The following is a 20353-nucleotide window of genomic DNA, read 5'->3' on the forward strand; positions in this document are numbered from 1 at the left end:
GTAAACAAACCACTCACGTAACCGGAAATCAGCTGCTGTGCAACAGCTTAAACAGTTCTTAAAGCAAGGAAGCTTAAACAGTTCTTAAAGCGATGTTGCACAAACAGTTCTTCAAAGTAACTTTTCAAAATGCCCACAGTCCATTTAAGGGAGAGGCTTTTCAAGATGATTTAAATTCTCTTTCACGTCGTGTTGTTTCGGTTCCCAAAAATCGAACTTTTCCCATGAAGAATTTACATAGATGGACAAAGGAAACGGCTTAAAGGCACTGACCTTTCCTTTACAAAACTGTTCCCAATCCTTACTGCTATTTCACAGGGATTAACACGAGAACAATTAACGAATTCCTTCCGAATGAGGATCAAACAAGGTCGAATCTGTTTCACCGTCGAAATTGACTTCCCTCGATCTTTTAACTCCTGAACTCTGATCTTCACTCTCCACTGATTCTCAGCTAGCCGGGTTATAAAGAAACTGCTGGCAATGACCTTTTAAACTTTAGGCATTAAATAAAACTTCATCTTTCAACTAAACTGTGTCATAACGTTAAATCACGCAGTCGCATGAAGTCAACATGGCAAATCCAGCCACGAACTGCCCCTCCTCACAGGGAGGGGTCCTCCTTTTATACCCTGTAAAAAAAAAACTGTCACATGACCTCTACTGGTGGGAAAACGACATCACTCCACCATCACAAGACCATTACCTCAAGTCCAGTATAGCTTCAACCCCTGTCACGTGACAAGTACACCACTGTCACGTGTCACGGGTACGTAACAACAGTTTCTTCCCCAAAGCCATCAGACTCCTCAATACCCAGAGCCTGGACTGATACCAACTTACTGCCCTCTACTGTGCCTATTGTCTTGTTTATTATTTATTGTAATGCCTGCACTGTTTTGTGCACTTTATGCAGTCCTGGGTAGGTCTGCAGTCTAGTGTAGTTTTTTCTGTGTTGTTTTTATGTAGTTCAGTGTAGTTTTTGTACTGTTTCATGTAGCACCATGGTCCAGAAAAATGTCTCGTTTTTATTGCGTACTGTACCAGCAGTTATGGTCAAAATGACAATAAAAAGTGACTTGACTTGACTTGAACTCAAACTAGCCATTGCTTCCCTCCATAGCCTCTACATGACCTGCTGAGTTCTTCCAGTGTTTTGTGGTTGTTGCTCCAGGTTTTCAGCATCTGCAGAATCTCTTGTGTCTCCAACTAAACTGCTGTGTTTTAACTCCTATGTTTAATCTCTTTCCTTAAGGAATAATATTTGCCTTTCTGCCCCATTGCTTTCAGGAATTTACGACGAACAAATGTGCAGTAGTTATTTTCTCGACCATGGTGTTCTCGCTGTCGGATATGGGACATTAGAAGGAACAGACTACTGGCTGGTTAAGAACAGGTATCATGTAAACATTGTATACAATCCTTAAAATCTATTGAATCCTGTTGATGTCAGGATGTTCACTGTTATTTTATTGTGAATATCTCTGATGCATGGGGTGGCAAAGGAAATGTAAGGTGTTCTTTCCCTCCACTTGCCTGAAGGTCTCCTTGGGCAAGGTGTAGCACCTATTTAAACCCCACCAATCAGGGTTACATGGAGCCCTGGGAGTGGTGGTGGATGGCCGTATGAACAGCCGATGCACATCACAAGTCCTGGTTATGTGACCACTGACACCAGGCAGACAATCTCTGAAGAGTATTGGTAAAGGCTGGGGTCACTGTCTTGCAAATACTCTGCCTAGAAGGAGGCAATGGCAAGCCACTTCTGTAGAAAAATTTGCCAGGATCAATCATGGTCGTGAACTCTTGTGATTAATCATCAACACACCAATTTCCATCCTATTAAAAATGACCTAACTACATAAAATTTTCTTTTAAACTTCAGAACTTCAGTTGCGGAAATTAAGGTAAGACTTTCCATCTTGAATGCACTAGGTGATAAGGATCTAAGAAACCACAAAGAGATATTTAAACTGCATTTGTCTGAAACATTTCCAAAAGTTCAGCAACAGACACGTTGGCCCTAGCATTATAGATAAATGTAGAACAACACAGAACTAGAACAGTTCAGCACAGTGCAGCGTCTTCGGCCCACAATATCGTGCTGACCCACATACACAAACACACTCCACAAACAAACTAACACTTTCTTCCTGCACAGCTCATAACCCTCCATTTTTTAGATCATGAGACCAGAAGACACTGGAACAGAATTAGGCCATTCAGCCCATTGAGTCTTCTCCACCATTTCATCATGGCAGGTCCATTTTCCCCCTCTGCCCCAATCTCCTGCCTTCTCTCTATATCCCTTCATGCCCGACTAATCAAGAATCTATCAACCTCTGCGTTAAATGTACCCAATGGCTTGGCCTCTACAGCCTGCTGTGGCAATGAATTCCACAGATTCACCTCTCCCTGGCTAAAGAAATTCCTCCTCATCTCCGTTTTGAAAGGACTCCCCTCTATACTGAGGCACGCCCTCTGATCTTAGACTCTCCCATCATAGGAAACATCCTCTCCGCATCCTTTTACCATTCGATAGGTTTCAACAAGGTCACACCTCATTCTTCTGAATTAAGTGAGTACAGGCCTAGAGCCATCAAACGCTCCTCGTATGATGAGACTTTCAATGCAGAATCATTTTTGTGAACCCCCTTTGAACCCTCTCCAATGTCAGCACATCCTTTCTTAGATAAGGGACCCGAAGCTGTTTACAATACTCCAAGTGAGGCCTCACCAGTGTTCTAAAAATCTTCAACTCTTGGAGTTGAGATCAGATTTCTGCAGCTATGTTCAGCACTTCATTCAAAGTGAACATATCCATCCTGAAGCATGGAATGCAGAATTTAGCTTTGTATAGATCCAACACCAAATCTACCCTGGATTATACCTCTTCCCACCCTGTTACTCATAAAAACATCATCTCTCATTTCCTCCATCTCCACCGCATCTGCTCTCAGAATGAAGCTTTTCATATCAGGACGAAGGAGCTGTCCCCCTTCTTCAACAAAAGGGGCTTCCCTTCCTCCACCAATCAATGCTGCCTTCAACTGCTTCTCTTCTATTTCATGCACGTCTCATCTCACCCTATCCTCCTACCACCCAACCAGGGCTTCTGTTGTCCTCACCTACCACCCCACCAGCCTTCGTGTCCAGCATATAATTCTCTGCACTTCTGCCATTTCCAATGAGATCCCACCACCACCAAGCAAATCTTTCTCTCCACCCCCCACCCCACAGAGATCACTCCCTATGCAACTCCCTTGTCCACTGGTCTCCCTCCTGGCACGTACCCTTGCAAGTGGAACAAGTGCAGCACCTGCCCCTACAGCTCCTCCCTCACTACCATTCAGGGCCCCAAACAATCCTTCCAGGTGAAGCAACCATCTGTGAGTCTATTGGGGTCATATATTCGGTCTGGTGGACGCGGTCTGGCTTCCTGTGTATCGATGAGTCCCGATATAAGTTGGGAGACCACCTCATTGAGCACCTACCCTATCTGCCAGAAAAAAAACAGGATTTCTCAGTGCCACCCATTTTAATTCCACTCCCCATTCCCATTCTGATATGTCCATCTATGGTCTCTTCCTCTGTCATGATGAGGTTATGCTTAGGCTGGAGGAACAACACCTTATATTCTGTCTGGGTAGCCTCCAACCTTATAGCATGAACATCAATTTCCCGAACTGCTGGTAATTCCCTCCCTTCCCTCCCTTCACCATTCCCCAACCCCTTTTCCCTCTCACCTTGTCTCCTTGCCTGCCCATCTCTTCCCTCTGGTGCTCCTCCCCTCTTTTCTTTCTTCCACTGCCTTCTGTCCTCTTCTATCAGATTCCCCCTTCTCCAGCCTCATATCTCTTCCACCAATCAACTTCCCATCTCTTTACATCTCCCCTCCTCCTCCAAGTTTCACCTATCACCTGGTGTTTCTCTCCCCCCCACACCTTTTAAATCCACCCCTCAGCTTTCTCCTCCAGTCCTGCCAAAGGGTCTCAGCCAGAAACATTGACTGTACTGTTTTCCACAGATGCTGCCTGGCCTGCTGAGTTCCTGTAGCATTTTGTGTGTGTTGCATAACATCTGCCCTCATATATTCCTCTCCTCTGTATCCAGGGAAATTAGCATGAGTTTATTTTGCAAACGTCCTTATTATTTTACTTGCCTGTGACACTTTTGCATCCATGGACTCCCAGGGCTCTTGGGATTTCTATTGTTTCTAGCTAACCACCTGCACGGCAGGGTTTGCTTGAATCTGTGCCAGGCTGGCCTGCAGCTAGTGGACGTCTAGATTGGCAGCAGCGATAGTTGGCTTTGTGAACTTCAGTTCTGAATGCTGTTTGTTTTTTTGTTCGCTCAATTGGCTCTCTCTCTCTCTCTCTCTCTCTCTCTCTCTCCCTCTCCCTCTCCCTCTCCCTCTCCCTCTCTCTCTCTCCCTCTCCCTCTCCCTCTCCCTCCCTCTCTCTCTCTCTCCCTCTCCCTCTCCCTCTCTCTCTCTCTGTCTCTCTCTCTCTCCCTCTCTCTCTCTCCCTCTCCCCCTCTCTCTCTCTCTCTCTCTCTCCCTCTCCCTCTCCCCCTCTCTCTCTCTCTCTCTCTCTCTCTCTCTCCCTCTCCCTCTCCCCCTCTCTCTCTCTCTCTCTGTCTCTCTCTCTCTCTCTCTCTCTCTGTCTCTGAGACAGTCTTCTTTTGTTTTTAATGGGCTCTTTTGGATTTTTTTGTTTCGTGGTTGCCGGCAAGGAGTCGAGTCTCAGGGTTGTATAAAGTGTACGTAGTTTGATAATAAATGTACTTCGAACATGTATTCATTTTCAAGTAGATGGCTTTGCATTTGCACACACTTGACACCGTTTGGCCTTCTTCCTTCCCCTTATAATGTCTCTTCAATTCTTCTGTCTCAGTTACTGATAGAATGGTTGGCATGACACCAGCAAGTATTCCATTATCTACATTGTTTAAAAAAAAGCAGTCGTTGGTTGTGGCCAACACTGATCCTTGTGGGTCCGCACCCTGACAATTTTAAATACATGTTTTCTCCCTGTCCTTTGCTTCCTGTGATCAACCAATTACTCTTTCAGTTCAAAAACTCCCTTTTGATTCCACGACTTCAACTCTAACCAATTGCCTTTTGCAAGGAACGTTATAAAATGCCTCTGGATGCCCATATAATAATATAATATTTCAAATTCATTGGGTCATTCCAGTCCTGAATTTTTGAACAATACCTTTTCCTCTCCTGCTTCTCCTCCTGTAGTACACCCCTATAAACTCCTTACAAAGCCTCAGCATCACATCCTTGCTCTTGCATTCTAGGCCTCTTGGAATGAATGCGAACATTGCATTTGCCTTCCTCACCACTGTCTCAACCTGAAAGTTAACCTCTAAGTCCCTCTGCATCTCACATTCCAGGACTTTCTCCCCATTTAGAAAATAGTCCGAATTTATACGTGCCTGAACTTTTGTACAGTACTGTGTTCCATACCCTGTGGGTATCTTGTGACTGACTTATGACCATGATGTAATTGAGTATCTGGTGAGCATGATGTAATGGTCTTGTGATGGTGATGTAATTTCCCACCAGTGTGAGGTCACATGATGTAATTTTCCTGACGGTGAGAGGTCATATGATGACCTGTTAGAAAAACGTTAAAAAGGTATAAAACGGGAAAACCTTGCTGTGAAAGTCTCTCCAAACTGACTGTCTAAATCACTTGGACTTTTAAATTTATCGCTTTAAGAATTGTGTTTGCATTTATTGCTTTAAGATCTGTTTGAGTTGCTGTATAGCAGTTAACTTACGGTTAAGTTAGTTGTTTGTTTACTTTTCATTTGTTGTTGAGCTGAGTTTAAATAAATGTTTAATTTGTTTATAAAAAACCTGTCTCAATTCTATATTCAATTGTTGCTGTATCGTAACAATTGCAAATGAGATAAATAAAGATAAATAAATGAGATAAATAGATATGAGATAAATAAAGTTAAACTCTGACAAGTATGATTAACCGAAAATTGGATTTTAACTCTTCTTTAACGAATGTTTTGTTTTTCCTAGCTGGGGCACAACTTGGGGTGATGGCGGATACATCTATATGTCAAGAAACAAGCATAATCAGTGTGGAATTGCGACAGATGCCAGCTACCCTACAGTGTATGTTGAAATGTCTTTACTTACATCTTCAAAATCCTTTTACGTGCACTTTGAGAAAACATTTTTGTAGCAATTAAGTGAAATATTATTAGGAAAAGGAGGTATCTAATAAAGCGGCCACTGCGTGTATGCTCATGGTCTCCTGCTGTTGTAGCCCATCCACTTCAAGGTTCGACATGTTCTGCATTCAGAGATGCTCTTCTGAACACCACTGTTGTAACGTGTAGTTATTTGAGTTACTGTCACTTTATATAAAAAAAGCCCCGGCCCAAAACATAATAACGTACAACATACCAGGTACCATACACAGTGAACTTAACCCTTGACAGATTGGGTGAATTCTGTCTAATGAAATTAAGGAGTCATTGCAACCATAAATATAAATACATAAGATAGCTTATATACATAAATTATATTTCTATTCCAGATTGAACCAGGAATTTCTATTTCTTCTTGTCATTTTCAACGCATTAGTTCCACCATTTCTAAAGTGCTTTGTTTTTTTTTCAGATATTGAAATTCTGAACAACTTGAAGTAATTGGCCTGAGATCTTCTAAAGAAGTCACATATCTTGGTGCACTATTAAAACAATTTATAACATAATGGGACGATATATAGTCATTTTATGAATAGATTTTGCAAGCTTAATTTGTTGCACACTTTTATGCTGGATTGTAATATGTGATTGTGATCCTGACCAGTTGAATTTTGAACTATATGTACTTTTTTCCGGAATGTTTTTCTATGTTGACATATAATTGAATTTTCTGTGATGTTTAAGATGCTCCTCACAATCTGACATTTTCTGTGTAGGCATTTGGAATTTGCTTGTCCTGACAAGAGAAAATCTGCAGATGCTGGAAATCCGAGCAACACACACAAAATGCTGGAGGAACTCAGCAGGCCAGGCAGCATCTATGGAAATAAGTACAGTCAACGTTTCAGGCTGAAACCCTTCCCATAAATGATAATGACCCGCCGAAGAGTTTCAACCTGAACTGTTGACTGCACTTCTTTTCCATAGATGGTGCCTGGCCTGCTGAGCTCCTCCAGTATTTTATTTGTGCTGCTTGTCCAGATATTGTTGACAATGTTAAAAATCTCAAAATTTTTCCATAGAACGTAGTACAGAGCAATAGAATAGAACAGAGCCTTTGTCCCACAATGTCGTGCTGAACCAAAATTAAACATGTAAGTCATCTCTTCTGCTTACAAACAGTCCATATTCTTCAATTCCACGCACATTTGTATGAACATTTAAGAATACCTTAAAAGCCTTTTATCATATTTGCCTCTGTCAGCACATTCCTGGTATCCACCACTCCGTAAAAATAAATTGCCCCAAACAATTTGAACTTATCCCCCCTTACCTCGAACATCTCCTCTCACCTTAAAGGTATTAAGCATTTCCCCCTCTATCACCTTAAATACAGAACTGTGCAAGAGTCTTAGGCACATGTATATTGCTAGGGTACTTAAGACTTTTGCACAGTACTGTATTTGTCATGGTGGAGCGGAGAGCGAGTTTGCAAATCTGGAGGGAGCGAAGGTTACCTGGCGGGAGAGTTGTGGGACAGGTGGCAGAGAAGAGGTGTCAAGGGTGAGTGCAGACACCCTGAGACACCAGGCAAGGTTATTCAATTCCAAACAATTATAGAAAGTTTGTCTGGCGCTGCCCACTCCCTTGCTCTTTTCCCAACCATGATTCCTGCCCCCTTCCCACTCTCACTCCACAATAGAGACCCATATCAGAATCAAGCTTATCATCACTCACATACATCATAAAATTTGTCTGTTTTTGTAGCATCAGTACAGTGTAATACATAAAATTACTACAGTACTGTGCCAATGTTTTAGGTACCCTTGCTATACATGTGTTCCAAAAAATTTTGCACAGTACTGTAAATGTACTCTAGTATTACTTATTTTGATCCTGGGTAAAAGTTACTGATTGTCCACCTTATTTACTCCTTTCATAATGTTCTAAACATCTAAACTTTACCTTATAAACGATTTATTTGCAGCTGAGATCAGTGGAACTTGTTGACATCACTGCACTGGTTGTTTGTCAGAGCTTGTCTGGTTATGTATAGGTTTTTGTAAAATTCTGGGGGATTTCTTTCTTTCTGTAATTGCTTGGCAGAAAGTTGATCAATTTTAACATACGGTATGTGATATCACATATGCACTTTAATAATAAATTCAAGATGCAAAGATTCAAAGTTCATTTATTGTCGAGCAACACACACAAAATGCTGGTGGAACGCCGCAGGCCAGGCAGCATCTATAGGAAGAAGCGCTGTCGACATTTCGGGCCGAGACCCTTTGTCAGGACTAACTGAAAGAAAGAAATTGTAAGAGATTTGAAAGTAGGAGGAGGAAGGGGAAATCCAAAATGATAGGAGGACACAGGAGGGGGTGGGGTGAAGCTAAGAGCTGGAAAGGTGATTGGCAAAAGGGATACAGAGCTGGAGAAGGGAAAGGATCATGGGACGGGAGGCCTAGGGAGAAAGAAAGGGGAAGGGGAGCACCAGAGGGAGATGGAGAATGGGCAAAGAGAGATGGGCAGAGAGAGAAAAAAAGGGGGAGGGGGAAATAAATAAATCAGGGATGGGGTAAGAAGGTGAGGAGGGGCATTAACGGAAGTTAGAGAAATCAACGTTCATGCCATCAGGTTGGAGGCTACCCAAACAGAATATAAGGTGTTGTTCCTCAAAGTATGTCTGCATGTCTGTGGTATACAACTCAGAGATTCATCTTCTCCAGAAAACCATGGCGGGCACTCAAAGAAAATCATCAACTACCTCCCCCCCATGCAAGAAAATAAAACAAATTGTACAAACGGCAACAAGAACACCAAACCTCAACCCACACCCCCCACCTGCACAAAAAAAATGGGCAAATGGCAGTTGAGGCTGACTGTTCTATAGTTCCCAAGATTTTTCCCTTGTTTCCATCTTAAATAGAGGCACAATATTAGGCAGTCACCAGTCCTCTAGAAACTTGCCTGTGGCTAGAAAGGACATGAAGATACTGGTCAACGGCCCATCAATCTCATCTCTTGCCTCCTTCAATAATCTGGGGTAAATCTCATCAGGCCCTCAGGACCTATCCAGCTTAATACTCCTTCAGAGGCCCAACACTTCCTCCTCCTTGACCTCTAAATGCCCTAACGTATTTATACATTCAGCACTTATCTCCTGGTCCTCCATATCCTTTTTCTTGGTAGATACTGAAGCAAAATACTAATTAAGTACCTCACTCACATTCTTCATGCAAGCCAATGCTCCCCACTTTATCTTTGAGGGGTCCCACCCTCTCCTTAGTTACCTTCTTGCTCTTTATGTATGCATAGAAGGCATTGGGATTCATCTTAATCCTACTTACCAAGGACTTTTCATGCCCCCCCCCCCCCCCCAGCTTTCCTAATTCCCTCTTTGGTTCTTTTCTGCCTTCTTTATGCTCCTCATATGCTCTGTTTGATTCTGACTTCTGGAGCTTTACATACTTTTCCTTTTTCTTCTTGACTAAATTCATCACCTCTCTTATCTGAAAGTTCTCTGATCTTTCCACCTTGCCCCTGACCTTCCTTCTAACAGGAGCAATACCTTTCCTGTACTCTGTGCAATTGATCTTTAAACACTGTGGACATGCCAGAAAAAAAGGTGTTCCCAATTAGCGCTTCTTAGTTCCTGCCTCATGCCCTCGTAAGTTGCCCAACCCCTATTTAAAACTCTCCCACAAGGACTGTACCATTATTTATTTATAGCTCTCCTGAAAGTTGAGGAGCTGTGATCATTGCTCCCTAATTGTTCACACACTGAAAGGTCAGTCACTGGGCCAGGGTCATTACCCAACACCAGGTTCAGTAAGGCCCCTCCTCTTGTTGGACCATCCACATATTGATTTAAGAAACCTTCCTGGATACACTTAATGAATTATGCTCCATTTAAACCCTTTGCCCTAAGAAGGGCCCAGTTTATATTAGGGAGGTTGAAATCCCACATGAAAAGAACCCTGTTATTTTTATATATTTCCTCAAGCTGATAACTTATTTCTTCCCCAATGTCCCAGTTGTTATTAGGGGTCTGTAGAATATTCTCCTCAGAGTGATTGCACCCTGAGTTCTACCCAAATGGACTCCATACCTGACCCTTCCATTACGTCTCTCCTGAGTGTAGCTGTGATATTGTCCCTGATTAGTTGTACAACTCCATTCACTTTTACTTCCTTCTCTGTCTTTTCTAAAACTTCGAAAACTTGTTACGTTAATCGCCCATGGTCCTTCCCTTACTGACATGGAGATATGGTTCCCAACCCCTTGCAAAACTAGTTTAAACTCTCCCAATGTCTAAAATTAAATTATCACGGTTCTATCCTGATATTAGTCCCTTTTGTGATAAGTGTAAAGGGGGCGAGTCTTCTCTTATTCATATTTATTGGGCCTGTCCTAGTTTGGAGAAATTCCTGAGATGTTTTTTTAAACTTTATCCCATATTCTTAATCGCCATTTAGAACCGAACCCTCTGATTGCTCTTTTTGGCACCTTGAGTGAAGTTAACATGCATTTGAGTCTGACTAAACATCGAACAGTATCTTTTGCATCTCTTTTGGCTAGATGGTCAGTTCTTCTCAGGTGGAGAGATGTTGCCCCACCCACTCATGCTCAATGGCTTAGGGATTTTATATCCTGTTTAGACCTTGAAAAGATTCATTATTCACTTCTTAATTTGGACAGAAAGTTTCATAAGGTGTGAGGACCTTTTCTTGAGTATTTTCATAATTCCTCTTTAAATTAATGGTTTATCCGTTTTTTTTGTACTACAATCCCTTACTTTCAGCTTTTTTTTCTTTTTTTTTGTTATGAAATACATTATAGTTTAGGTAGTAAGTATACTTTTTTTGTATTTACAGCTCTGTGGTGACGAAAGCTCTGATTAACTTTTCTTTACATTGTAATGGTTGGCTTGGAGTTTTGTAGTGGGAGCGTGGGGAGGATTCTAATTTTATATGATTTCATTTTGGGTGGTTTTTCTGTATTGTTATGACTTGTATATTAGACTCGTCTGTTTTCGCACTGTATAAATCTCCATTTTGTTGGCGGGGTCTTTTTTCTGTTGTAAAAAAATTAATTAAAAAAATTAATTGAAAAAAACTCTCCCGAGTAGCATCAGCAAACCCCCCCAAATCATGCAAACAGCAACAAGAACATCAGACCCCAAACCCCAAACTGCCCCCTCGTGTTAATAAAAGAGTCAAATCATGCATAAGACACCAGGAACATCAAATCCCAAACCCCAACTGCACCCCCCCACCACACACGCACAAAGCACAAATAAATCATGCAAGCGGCAACGAGGACATCAGACCCCAAACCTCAGACCCTGTCTCCCTCCCGTGTGCAAAAAAAAGAAAGCAAATCAGGCAAGTGGCAAGAATAACAACAAACCCCAAACCTCAAATCCCCTGTGCAGCAAAATGGCAAACAAATCACGCAAATAACAAGAACGAACGGGCGAAACCACAGAATATAAAGCAAAAAACTTCAGGCTTTGAGTAATGCCAACCCTTTATCAGTTAATGTGGGTTTAATCAGTTTTCACGCTGTTCCTGCCCGAGTGAGACATTTGTGGGCTCGAGCATTGAACACAAAGTTGTGGATGTTGTTATATTCTGCACTGGTCAGGGTTTCACATAAACCAAGTCTCTGTTGGCCTGATAATGTGGGTATTATCGAGGTAGATTCATCACTGGTTGCCTTCCCAATATCTAACCTTCAACCATAAAACTGATTACCTAATCATTTTATCTCTGGTTGAGAGATCTTGCTGATGCACCATTTCCTTGACTATGTCAAGGCGCTGCAGCTCTGAAGAGCTTTTCTTTTGGCTGAATAGAGTGTTCTGAAAGAAGTATACATCGGCAAATATTTATAAACAGGAAACTAGAAAACTTTCTAATCTTCATTTTAAGATTTTGATGGGAACTACTCATTATTGTGGAAGGAAATTTAAGCTTCCTGAATTGTCCTCTCTAAATTATTTCAGGGACTCAGGGAAGACAGTTAGATTATAGTAAATTTTAACTTGCTGACCTTCGATTAACTATTGGGAGTAGAAGTAAAATTTCCAAAGTTGTCTTTGAAGTATTTGGACTCATGTTACCCTATTTTGTTATCACGTTATATTTGTCAAACAGAGAACCTTGACTAGTTGCATTATGGCCTTGTATAGAAACAGCAACGCCCTTGAATGGAAAAGCCTTCAAACTGTGATAGACACAGCCCTGTCCATCACGGGCAAAGCCCGCCCCACCATTGAGAACATCTACAAGGAGCACTGCCACAAGAAAGCAGCATCCATCATCAAGGACCCCACCTTCCAGGCCCTGTTCTCTTCACACTTTTGCCATCAGAAAGGAGATACAGAATCAGAAACAGGTTTAATGTCAACATTATTGTGAAACGTATTGTCCTTTTCAATGCAATACATAATGTAACCATATAACCATATAACAATCACAGCACGGAAACAGGCCATCTTGGCCCTCCTAGTCCGTGCCGAACCCTTAATCTCACCTAGTCCCACCTACCCGCACTCAACCCATAACCCTCCACTCCTTTCCTGTCCATATACCTATCCAATTTTACCTTAAATGACACAACTGAACTGGCCTCTACTACTTCTACAGGAAGCTCATTCCACACAGCTATCACTCTTTGAGTAAAGAAATACCCCCTCGTGTTTCCCTTAAACTTCTGCCCCCTAACTCTCAAATCATGTCCTCTAGTTTGAATCTCCCCTACTCTCAATGGAAACAGCCTGTTCACGTCAACTCTATCTATCCCTCTCAAAATTTTAAATACCTCGATCAAATCCCCCCTCAACCTTCTACGCTCCAATGAATAGAGACCTAACTTGTTCAACCTTTCTCTGTAACTTAATTGCTGAAACCCAGGTAACATCCTAGTAAATCGTCTCTGCACTCTCTCTAATTTATTGATATCTTTCCTATAATTCGGTGACCAGAACTGCACACAATATTCCAAATTTGGCCTTACCAATGCCTTGTACAACTTTAGCATTACATCCCAACTTCTGTACTCAATGCTTTGATTTATAAAGGCCAGCGTTCCAAAAGCCCTCTTCACCACCCTATCAACATGAGACTCCACTTTCAGGGAACTATGCACAGTTATTCCTAGATCTCTCTGTTCCTCTGCATTCCTCAATGCCCTACCATTTACTCTGTATGTTCAATTTGGATTATTCCTGCCAAAATGTAGAACCTCACACTTCTCAGCATTAAACTCCATCTGCCAACGTTCAGCCCATTCTTCTAACCGGCATAAATCTCCCTGCAAGCTTTGAAAATCCACCTCATTATCCACAACACCTCCTACCTTAGTATCATCGGCATACTTACTAATCCAATTTACCACCCCATCATCCAGATCATTTATGTATATTACAAACAACATTGGGCCCAAAACAGATCCCTGAGGCACCCCGCTAGTCACCGGCCTCCATCCCGACAAACAATTATCCACCACTACTCTCTGGCATCTCCCATCTAGCCACTGTTGAATCCATTTTATTACTCCAGCATTAATACCTAATGACTGAACCTTCTTAACTAACCTTCCATGTGGAACTTTGTCAAAGGCTTTGCTGAAGTCCATATAGACTACATCCACTGCCTTACCCTCGTCAACATTCCTCGTAACTTCTTCAAAAAATTCAATAAGGTTTGTCAAACATGACCTTCCACGCACAAATCCATGCTGGCTACTTCTAATCAGATCCCGTCTATCCAGATAATTATAAATACTATCTCTAAGAATACTTCCCATTAATTTACCCACCATTGATGTCAAACTGACAGGTCTATAATTGCTAGGCTTCCTTCTAGAACCCTTTTTAAACAATGGAACCACATGAGCAATACGCCAATCCTCCGGCACAATCCCCGTTTCTAATGACATATTAAAGATCTCTGTCAAAGCTCCTGCTATTTCTACACAAACTCCCCTCAAGGTCCTGGGGAATATCCCGTCAGGATCTGGAGATTTATCCACTTTTAAATTTCTTAAAAGCGCCAGTACTTCCACCTCTTTAATTGTCATAGGTTCCATAACTTCCTTACTTGTTTCCCACACCTTAGACAATTCAATATCCTTCTCCTTAGTGAATACCGAAGAGAAGAAATCATTCAAAATCTCTCCCATCTCCTTCGGTTCCACACATAGCTGACCACTCTGATTCTCTAAGGGGCCAATTTTATCCCTCACTATCCTCTTGCTTTTAATATAACTGTAGAAACCTTTCGGATTTACTTTCACCTTATTTGCCAAACCAACCTCGTATCTTCTTTTAGCTTTTCTAATCTCTTTCTTAAGATTCCTTTTACATTCTTTATATTCCTCGAGCAATTCCTTTACTCCATGCTGCCTATATCTATTGTAGACATCCCTCTTCTTCTGAACCAAATTTCTAATATCCCTTGAAAACCATGGTGCTCTCAAACCTTTAACCTTTCCTTTCACCCTAACAGGAACATAAAGATTCTGTACCCTCATAATTTCACGCTTAAATGACCTCCATTTCTCTATTACATCCTTCCCATAAAACAACTTGACCCAATCCACTCTCTCTAAATCCCTTCGCATCCCCTCAAAGTTAGCCTTTCTCCAGTCAAAAATCTCAACTCTAGGTCCAGTCCTGTCCTTCTCCATAATTATATTGAAGCTAATGCTATTGTGATCACTGGACCCGAAGTGCTCCCCAACACATACATCTGTCAGCTGACCTATCGCATTCCCTAACAGGAGATCCAACACTGCCCCATCTCTAGTCGGTACTTCTATGTATTGTTGCAAAAAACTATCCTGCACACATTTCACAAACTCTAAACCATCCAGCCCTTTTACAGAATGAGCTTCCCAGTCTACGTGTGGAAAATTAAAATCTCCCACAATCACCACCTTGTGTTTACTACAAATATCTGCTATCTCCTTACACATTTGCTCTTCCAACTCACGCGCCCCATTAGGTGGCCTATAATACACTCCTATCAGTGTTACTGCACCTTTCCCATTCTTCAATTCCACCCAAATGGCCTCCCTAGAGGAGCTCTCTAATCTATCCGTCCAAAGCACCGCCATAAGATTTTCTCGGACAAGCAATGCAACACCTCCTCCTCTGGCCCCTCCTACTCTATCACACCTGAAGCAACTAAATCCAGGAATATTTAGTTGCCAATCACACCCTTCCTGCAACCATGTTTCACTAATAGCTACAACATCATAATTCCAGGTATCAATCCACACTTTAAGCTCATCCACCTTTCTTACAATGCTCCTAGCATTAAAATAGATACATTTAAGATACTCTCCATCTCCTCCTCTCTTTCCATCCCTAACAATGCATTCAAATTTATTATCCTTTTCTTTCTTCTCCCCTACATCTTCAGGCTGAGCGCATCCCTTCTCCATCACCTGCCTCACACACTGTCTATTTACTTGCTCCACTGGTGAACTAACCTCCTCTCCCATAGTCTCCTCAAATAGTCTCCCGCCCCCCCCATCTTACTAGTTTAAAGTCCGCCCTGTAGCCCTAGCAAACCTCCCCGCTAGGATATTGGTCCCCCCACGATTCAAGTGTAACCTGTTCTTCTTGAACAGGTCACTCCTGCCCCAGAAGAGGTCCCAATGATCCAGAAACTTGAATCCCTGCCCCCTGCTCCAATCCCACAGCCACGCATTCATCCTCCACCTAATTCTATTCCTACTCTCACTGTCGCGTGGCACAGGCAGTAATCCCGAGGTTACTACCTTTGCAGTCCTTCTTCTTAACTGCCTTCCTAACTCCCTATACTCTCGTTTCAGGACCTCTTCCCCTTTCCTTCCTATGTCATTGGTACCTACATGTACCACGACCTCTGGCTCTTCACCCTCCCACTTCAGGATATCTTGGACGCGATCGGAAACGTCCCGAACCCTGGCACCAGGGAGGCAAATTACCATCCCGGTCCCGGTCACCTCCACAGAAACACCTGTCTGAGCCCCTGACTATTGAGTCCCCTATTACTATGGACCTCTTTCTTCTAACCCTACCCTTCTGAGCTACAGGGCCGTCCTCTGTGCCGGAGGCTCGGCCACTGTCACTCCCACCAGGTAGGCTGTCCCCCCCAACAGTACTCAAACATGAGTACTTATTGTCAAGTGGTACAGCCACTGGGGTACTCTCTAGTACCTGCCTCTTCCCCTTCCTGACTGTAACCCACCTATCTGCCTCCTGTGGTCCCGGAGTGACCACCTGCCTGTAACTCCTCTCTATCACCTCCTCACTCTCCCTGACCAGGCGAAGGTCATCGAGCTGCAGCTCCAGTTCCCTAACTCGGTCCCTCAGGAGCTGCAGTTCGGCGCACCTGGCGCAGATGTGGATGTCTGGGAGGCTCGGAGACTCCAGGATCTCCCACATCTGACACCGAGAACAACAAGCTGCCCTCACACTCATACCTCCCAAATAACTGAAAATACAAGAACTAAAAGATAAGCCTACTGTGCCCTCTTCCGCCTAAGCCCTCTGAGCCCAAGACCTACACTCTGCGCCCGGCTCACTCCGCTGGCCGCAAACGAAGCTGCCCGCTTCTTAAGGCGGCGTTCTTTATATTTCTTCCCTCCTTCCCGGGCCTCCTTCACGCGCCTGCGCAGTCCCGCCTCTCAGAACTCCGATCTGAGAAGCAATTGGACAATTTGAAAATGGCCGCCGCCGCACTTCCTCTCAAGCCTCGCTGTCCTCTTCCAAAAGAGAACCACCTCACTCAGTATCTCCTTTATATATCTTCCCTCCTTCCCGGGCCTCCTTTACGCGCCTGTGCAGTCCCGCCTCTCAGAACTCCGATCTGAGAAGCAATTGGACAATTTGAAAATGGCCGCCGCCGCACTTCCTCTCAAGCCTCGCTGTCCTCTTCCTATAATAATAGAATAAAGCTGTGAATTACATTAAGTATATATATATATATATATATATAAAAATAGTACAAAAAAACAGAAATATAAAAGTAGTGAGATCTTGTTCATGGGTTCAACGTCCATTCAGAAATCAGATGGCAGAGGAGAAGAAGCTGTTCCTGAATCATTGAGTGTGTGCCTTCAGGCTCCTGTACCTCCTCCCTGATGGTAGTTGTGAGAAGAGGGGTCTTCAGGCTCCTGTACTTCCTCCCTGATGGTAATAATGAGAAGCGGGGTCTTCAGGCTCCTGTACCTCCTCCCTGATGGTAGCAATGAGAAGAGGGGTCTTCGGGCTCCTGTACCTCCTCCCTGATGGTAGCAATGAGAAGAGGGGTCTTCAGACTCCTGTACCTCCTCCCTGATGGTAGCAATGAGAAGAGGGGTCTTCGGGCTCCTGTACCCCCTCCCTGATGGTAGCAATGAGAACAAGGTGTGACCTGCGTGATTCGGGTCCTTAATGATGGACACTGCCTTTTTGACGCATCGCTCTTTGAAGATGTCTTGGATGCTACGGAGGTTAAAGCCCATGATAGAGCGGACTGAGTTTACAACTCTTTGCGGCTTATTTTGATCCTGTGCGTTAGCCCCCCTCCCACCCACCCCCAGGCATCTTATGTCTCTCACCATGTTTAGGAACATTTATTATCCTTCAGCCATCAGGCTTCGGGACTAGCGTGGATAATTTCACTCACTGCATCTTTGATCCGTTTCTACAACCTATGGACTCACTTTAAAGGTCTTTACAACTCAAGTTCTTAGAATTTATTTCTTTAGTTATTTATCTGTCTATCTATTGCACAGTTTGTCTTCTTTTGCACATTGATTATTTATCAGTCTTGGTGTGTCATTTTTCATTGATTATTTTGTTCTGCTGTGGGTGCCCAGTATATACATATATGTACATACTTTGATAATAGATTTGTTTGGTACTTTGTACTTTTTATTTCTGTATTGACACCAAAGCCTAGGACCTGGATTTTATTCTTTCTTGATGTGCTGAACATCTTCAGTGACCAGAGCTCATATTCCAAGGTATCCCCACCACAGAATATGAACAGACAAGAAAGAAGAGGGAGCAGACAGTTTGGGTTTGGAACCAAAAATTAGAACTATTGGAGGAACTCAGTGGATCAAGCAGCATCTGTGGAGGGAAACAGAGTGTTGACGTTTGGGGTCGAGACTGGTCTTGTTGAAGGTCTCAACCTTGGTATGGGCCCCCAAATCCTAAGGACTTCCTACAGGGGCACAATTGAGAGCATCCTGACTGGCTGCATCACTGCCTGGTATGGGAACTGTACTTCCCTCAAATCGCAGGACTCTGCGGAGAGTGGTGCGGACAGCCCAGCGCATCTGTAGATGTGAACTTCCCACTATTCAGGATATCTACAAGGACAGGTGTGTAAAAAGAGCCCGTAGGGTCACTGGGGACCTGAGTCACCCCAACCACAAACTGTTCCAACTGCTACCATCCAGGAAACTGAACTGCAGCATAAAAGCCAGGACCAACAGGCTCCGGGACAGTTTCTTCCACCAGGCCATCAAACTGATTAATTCCCACTGATATAATTGTATTTCTATGCTATGTTGACTGTCCTGTTGTACGTACTACTTATTGCAAATGACTAAATTGCACATTGCCTATTTAGTCGGAGATGTAATGTGAAGATTCCTACTCCTCATGTATCTGAAGGATGTTAGAAAAAATGTCAATTCAATTCAATTCAACCTGAAATGTCGACTGCCCGCTTCCCACCACCAATGGTGCCTGAACTGTTGAGCTCCTTCAGGGGCTTGTTTTCCTTCCGTGCCAACACACAGATTAGGCCTCTCTAGCATGCTTCAGCATTCAACATGATCCTAACTGTTTACCAGTGATTCACACTTCACATGCTGTTGGAATGTCATTTTATTCACTTGTTTATGGTAATATTTTGTGTGATGTGCTGTGTGTGATATGGTGTTGTGTGGGTGCACCGTGGTCCAGAAGATCGTTGTTTTCTTTGGTTGTAGATATTTACAGTCAGCTGACAATAAACTTGAACTTAATATTGTAATTAACACCAACTATCGAGAAATGTAAAGGAAGTGACTGTGATTTAATTAAATATTAGTCTCTCACTAGGAAAACATCCATTGAACTAAAAGGGAAGTTTTTGATGTATAAGAGAAGCTTGGAAAGGTACAAGGATGGGAGGGGAATGGACGGCTATGGTGCAGGTGGTGGTTGATGAGATCAGGGAGCTTAAATGGCTTGGAATGGACTAGATGGGCTGAAGGGCCTGTTTCTATACTGTACTTTTCTATGACTTCTGTAAATTTTTTGAGGTTTATTTTTTTATTGAAGTTCATCATCAAACAAACATTTCCTTAAGATATATTTCAGACATTGTACATATATATCATATAATCATATATGTCGCAAATTGCCACATAGTATTTATCTGAGTTATACACTTATAGAAAAGAGTGGAAAGAAAAAACAAGCAAAAGGAAAAAACTATGTACAAGTAGGGAGTGATCTTTTGATTTTAAACATATTCATTGATTTGCGAGAATAAAATCAGGCCTATGAGGCATTATATAGTTAAACCATTTTTCCCAGTATGAATCAAATTGTTCCAGCTTATGACTAACAGATGCTGTTATCTTCCTGATGGTGTGATTTTACCCAGAAATCGTCACAGTCTCAGCCATCCCGAGAATTAATAGTTATTTGCGCTCAACACATGCATGAAAAATAGCCAGTAACAGATCCAATTTTCAGGCTTGAGACCACAAGACATAGGAGCAGAATTAGGCTGTTCGGCTCAAGTCTGTTCCACCATTTCATCATGGCTGATCCATTTCCCTCTCAACACCAGTCTCCTGCTTCCCATCCCATAACCTTTCATGCCCTGACTAATCACAACCTTTACCTTAAATGCATCCAGTGACTTGGGCTCCACAGCTGCCTGTGGCAATGAATTCCATGGATTTGCCACCTTCTGGCAAAAGAAATTCTCCTCAGCTGCATTCTACATGGATGTCCTTCTATTCTGAGGCTGTGTCCTCTGGTCCCAGACTGCCTCACCGTGGAAACCATCCCTGCCACATCCACTATATTGAGGCCATTCAACGTTTCAATGAGATCACCCCCTCACTCTTCTAAATTCCAGTGAGATTAGAAAATGCATGCCAAAGGGCAGTGTTATAGAGG

General features: G+C 42.8%; 1 protein-coding gene across 6 annotated transcripts in view; it reads left to right on the forward strand.

The window, feature by feature from the left end:
* Positions 1-8433, forward strand: part of ctsl.1 (cathepsin L.1) — a 54160-nt gene extending 45727 nt beyond the window's left edge. For 5 of the 6 annotated variants that reach the window (XM_059949236.1, XM_059949239.1, XM_059949235.1 and 2 more), the window contains 3 exons: positions 1291-1396; positions 6047-6142; positions 6653-8431. In XM_059949236.1, coding sequence (XP_059805219.1) covers positions 1291-1396; positions 6047-6142; positions 6653-6659 — 209 coding nt within the window. In that variant the 3' untranslated portion in view covers positions 6660-8431. Of the gene's footprint in view, positions 1-1290; positions 1397-6046; positions 6143-6652 lie in introns of all 6 variants that reach the window. The other variant, XM_059949234.1, reaches the window with a different exon arrangement.
* The last annotated feature ends 11920 nt before the right edge of the window (positions 8434-20353 follow it).

This window comes from Hypanus sabinus, chromosome 24, assembly GCF_030144855.1.
Source record: "Hypanus sabinus isolate sHypSab1 chromosome 24, sHypSab1.hap1, whole genome shotgun sequence".
Lineage (NCBI taxonomy): Eukaryota > Metazoa > Chordata > Chondrichthyes > Myliobatiformes > Dasyatidae > Hypanus > Hypanus sabinus.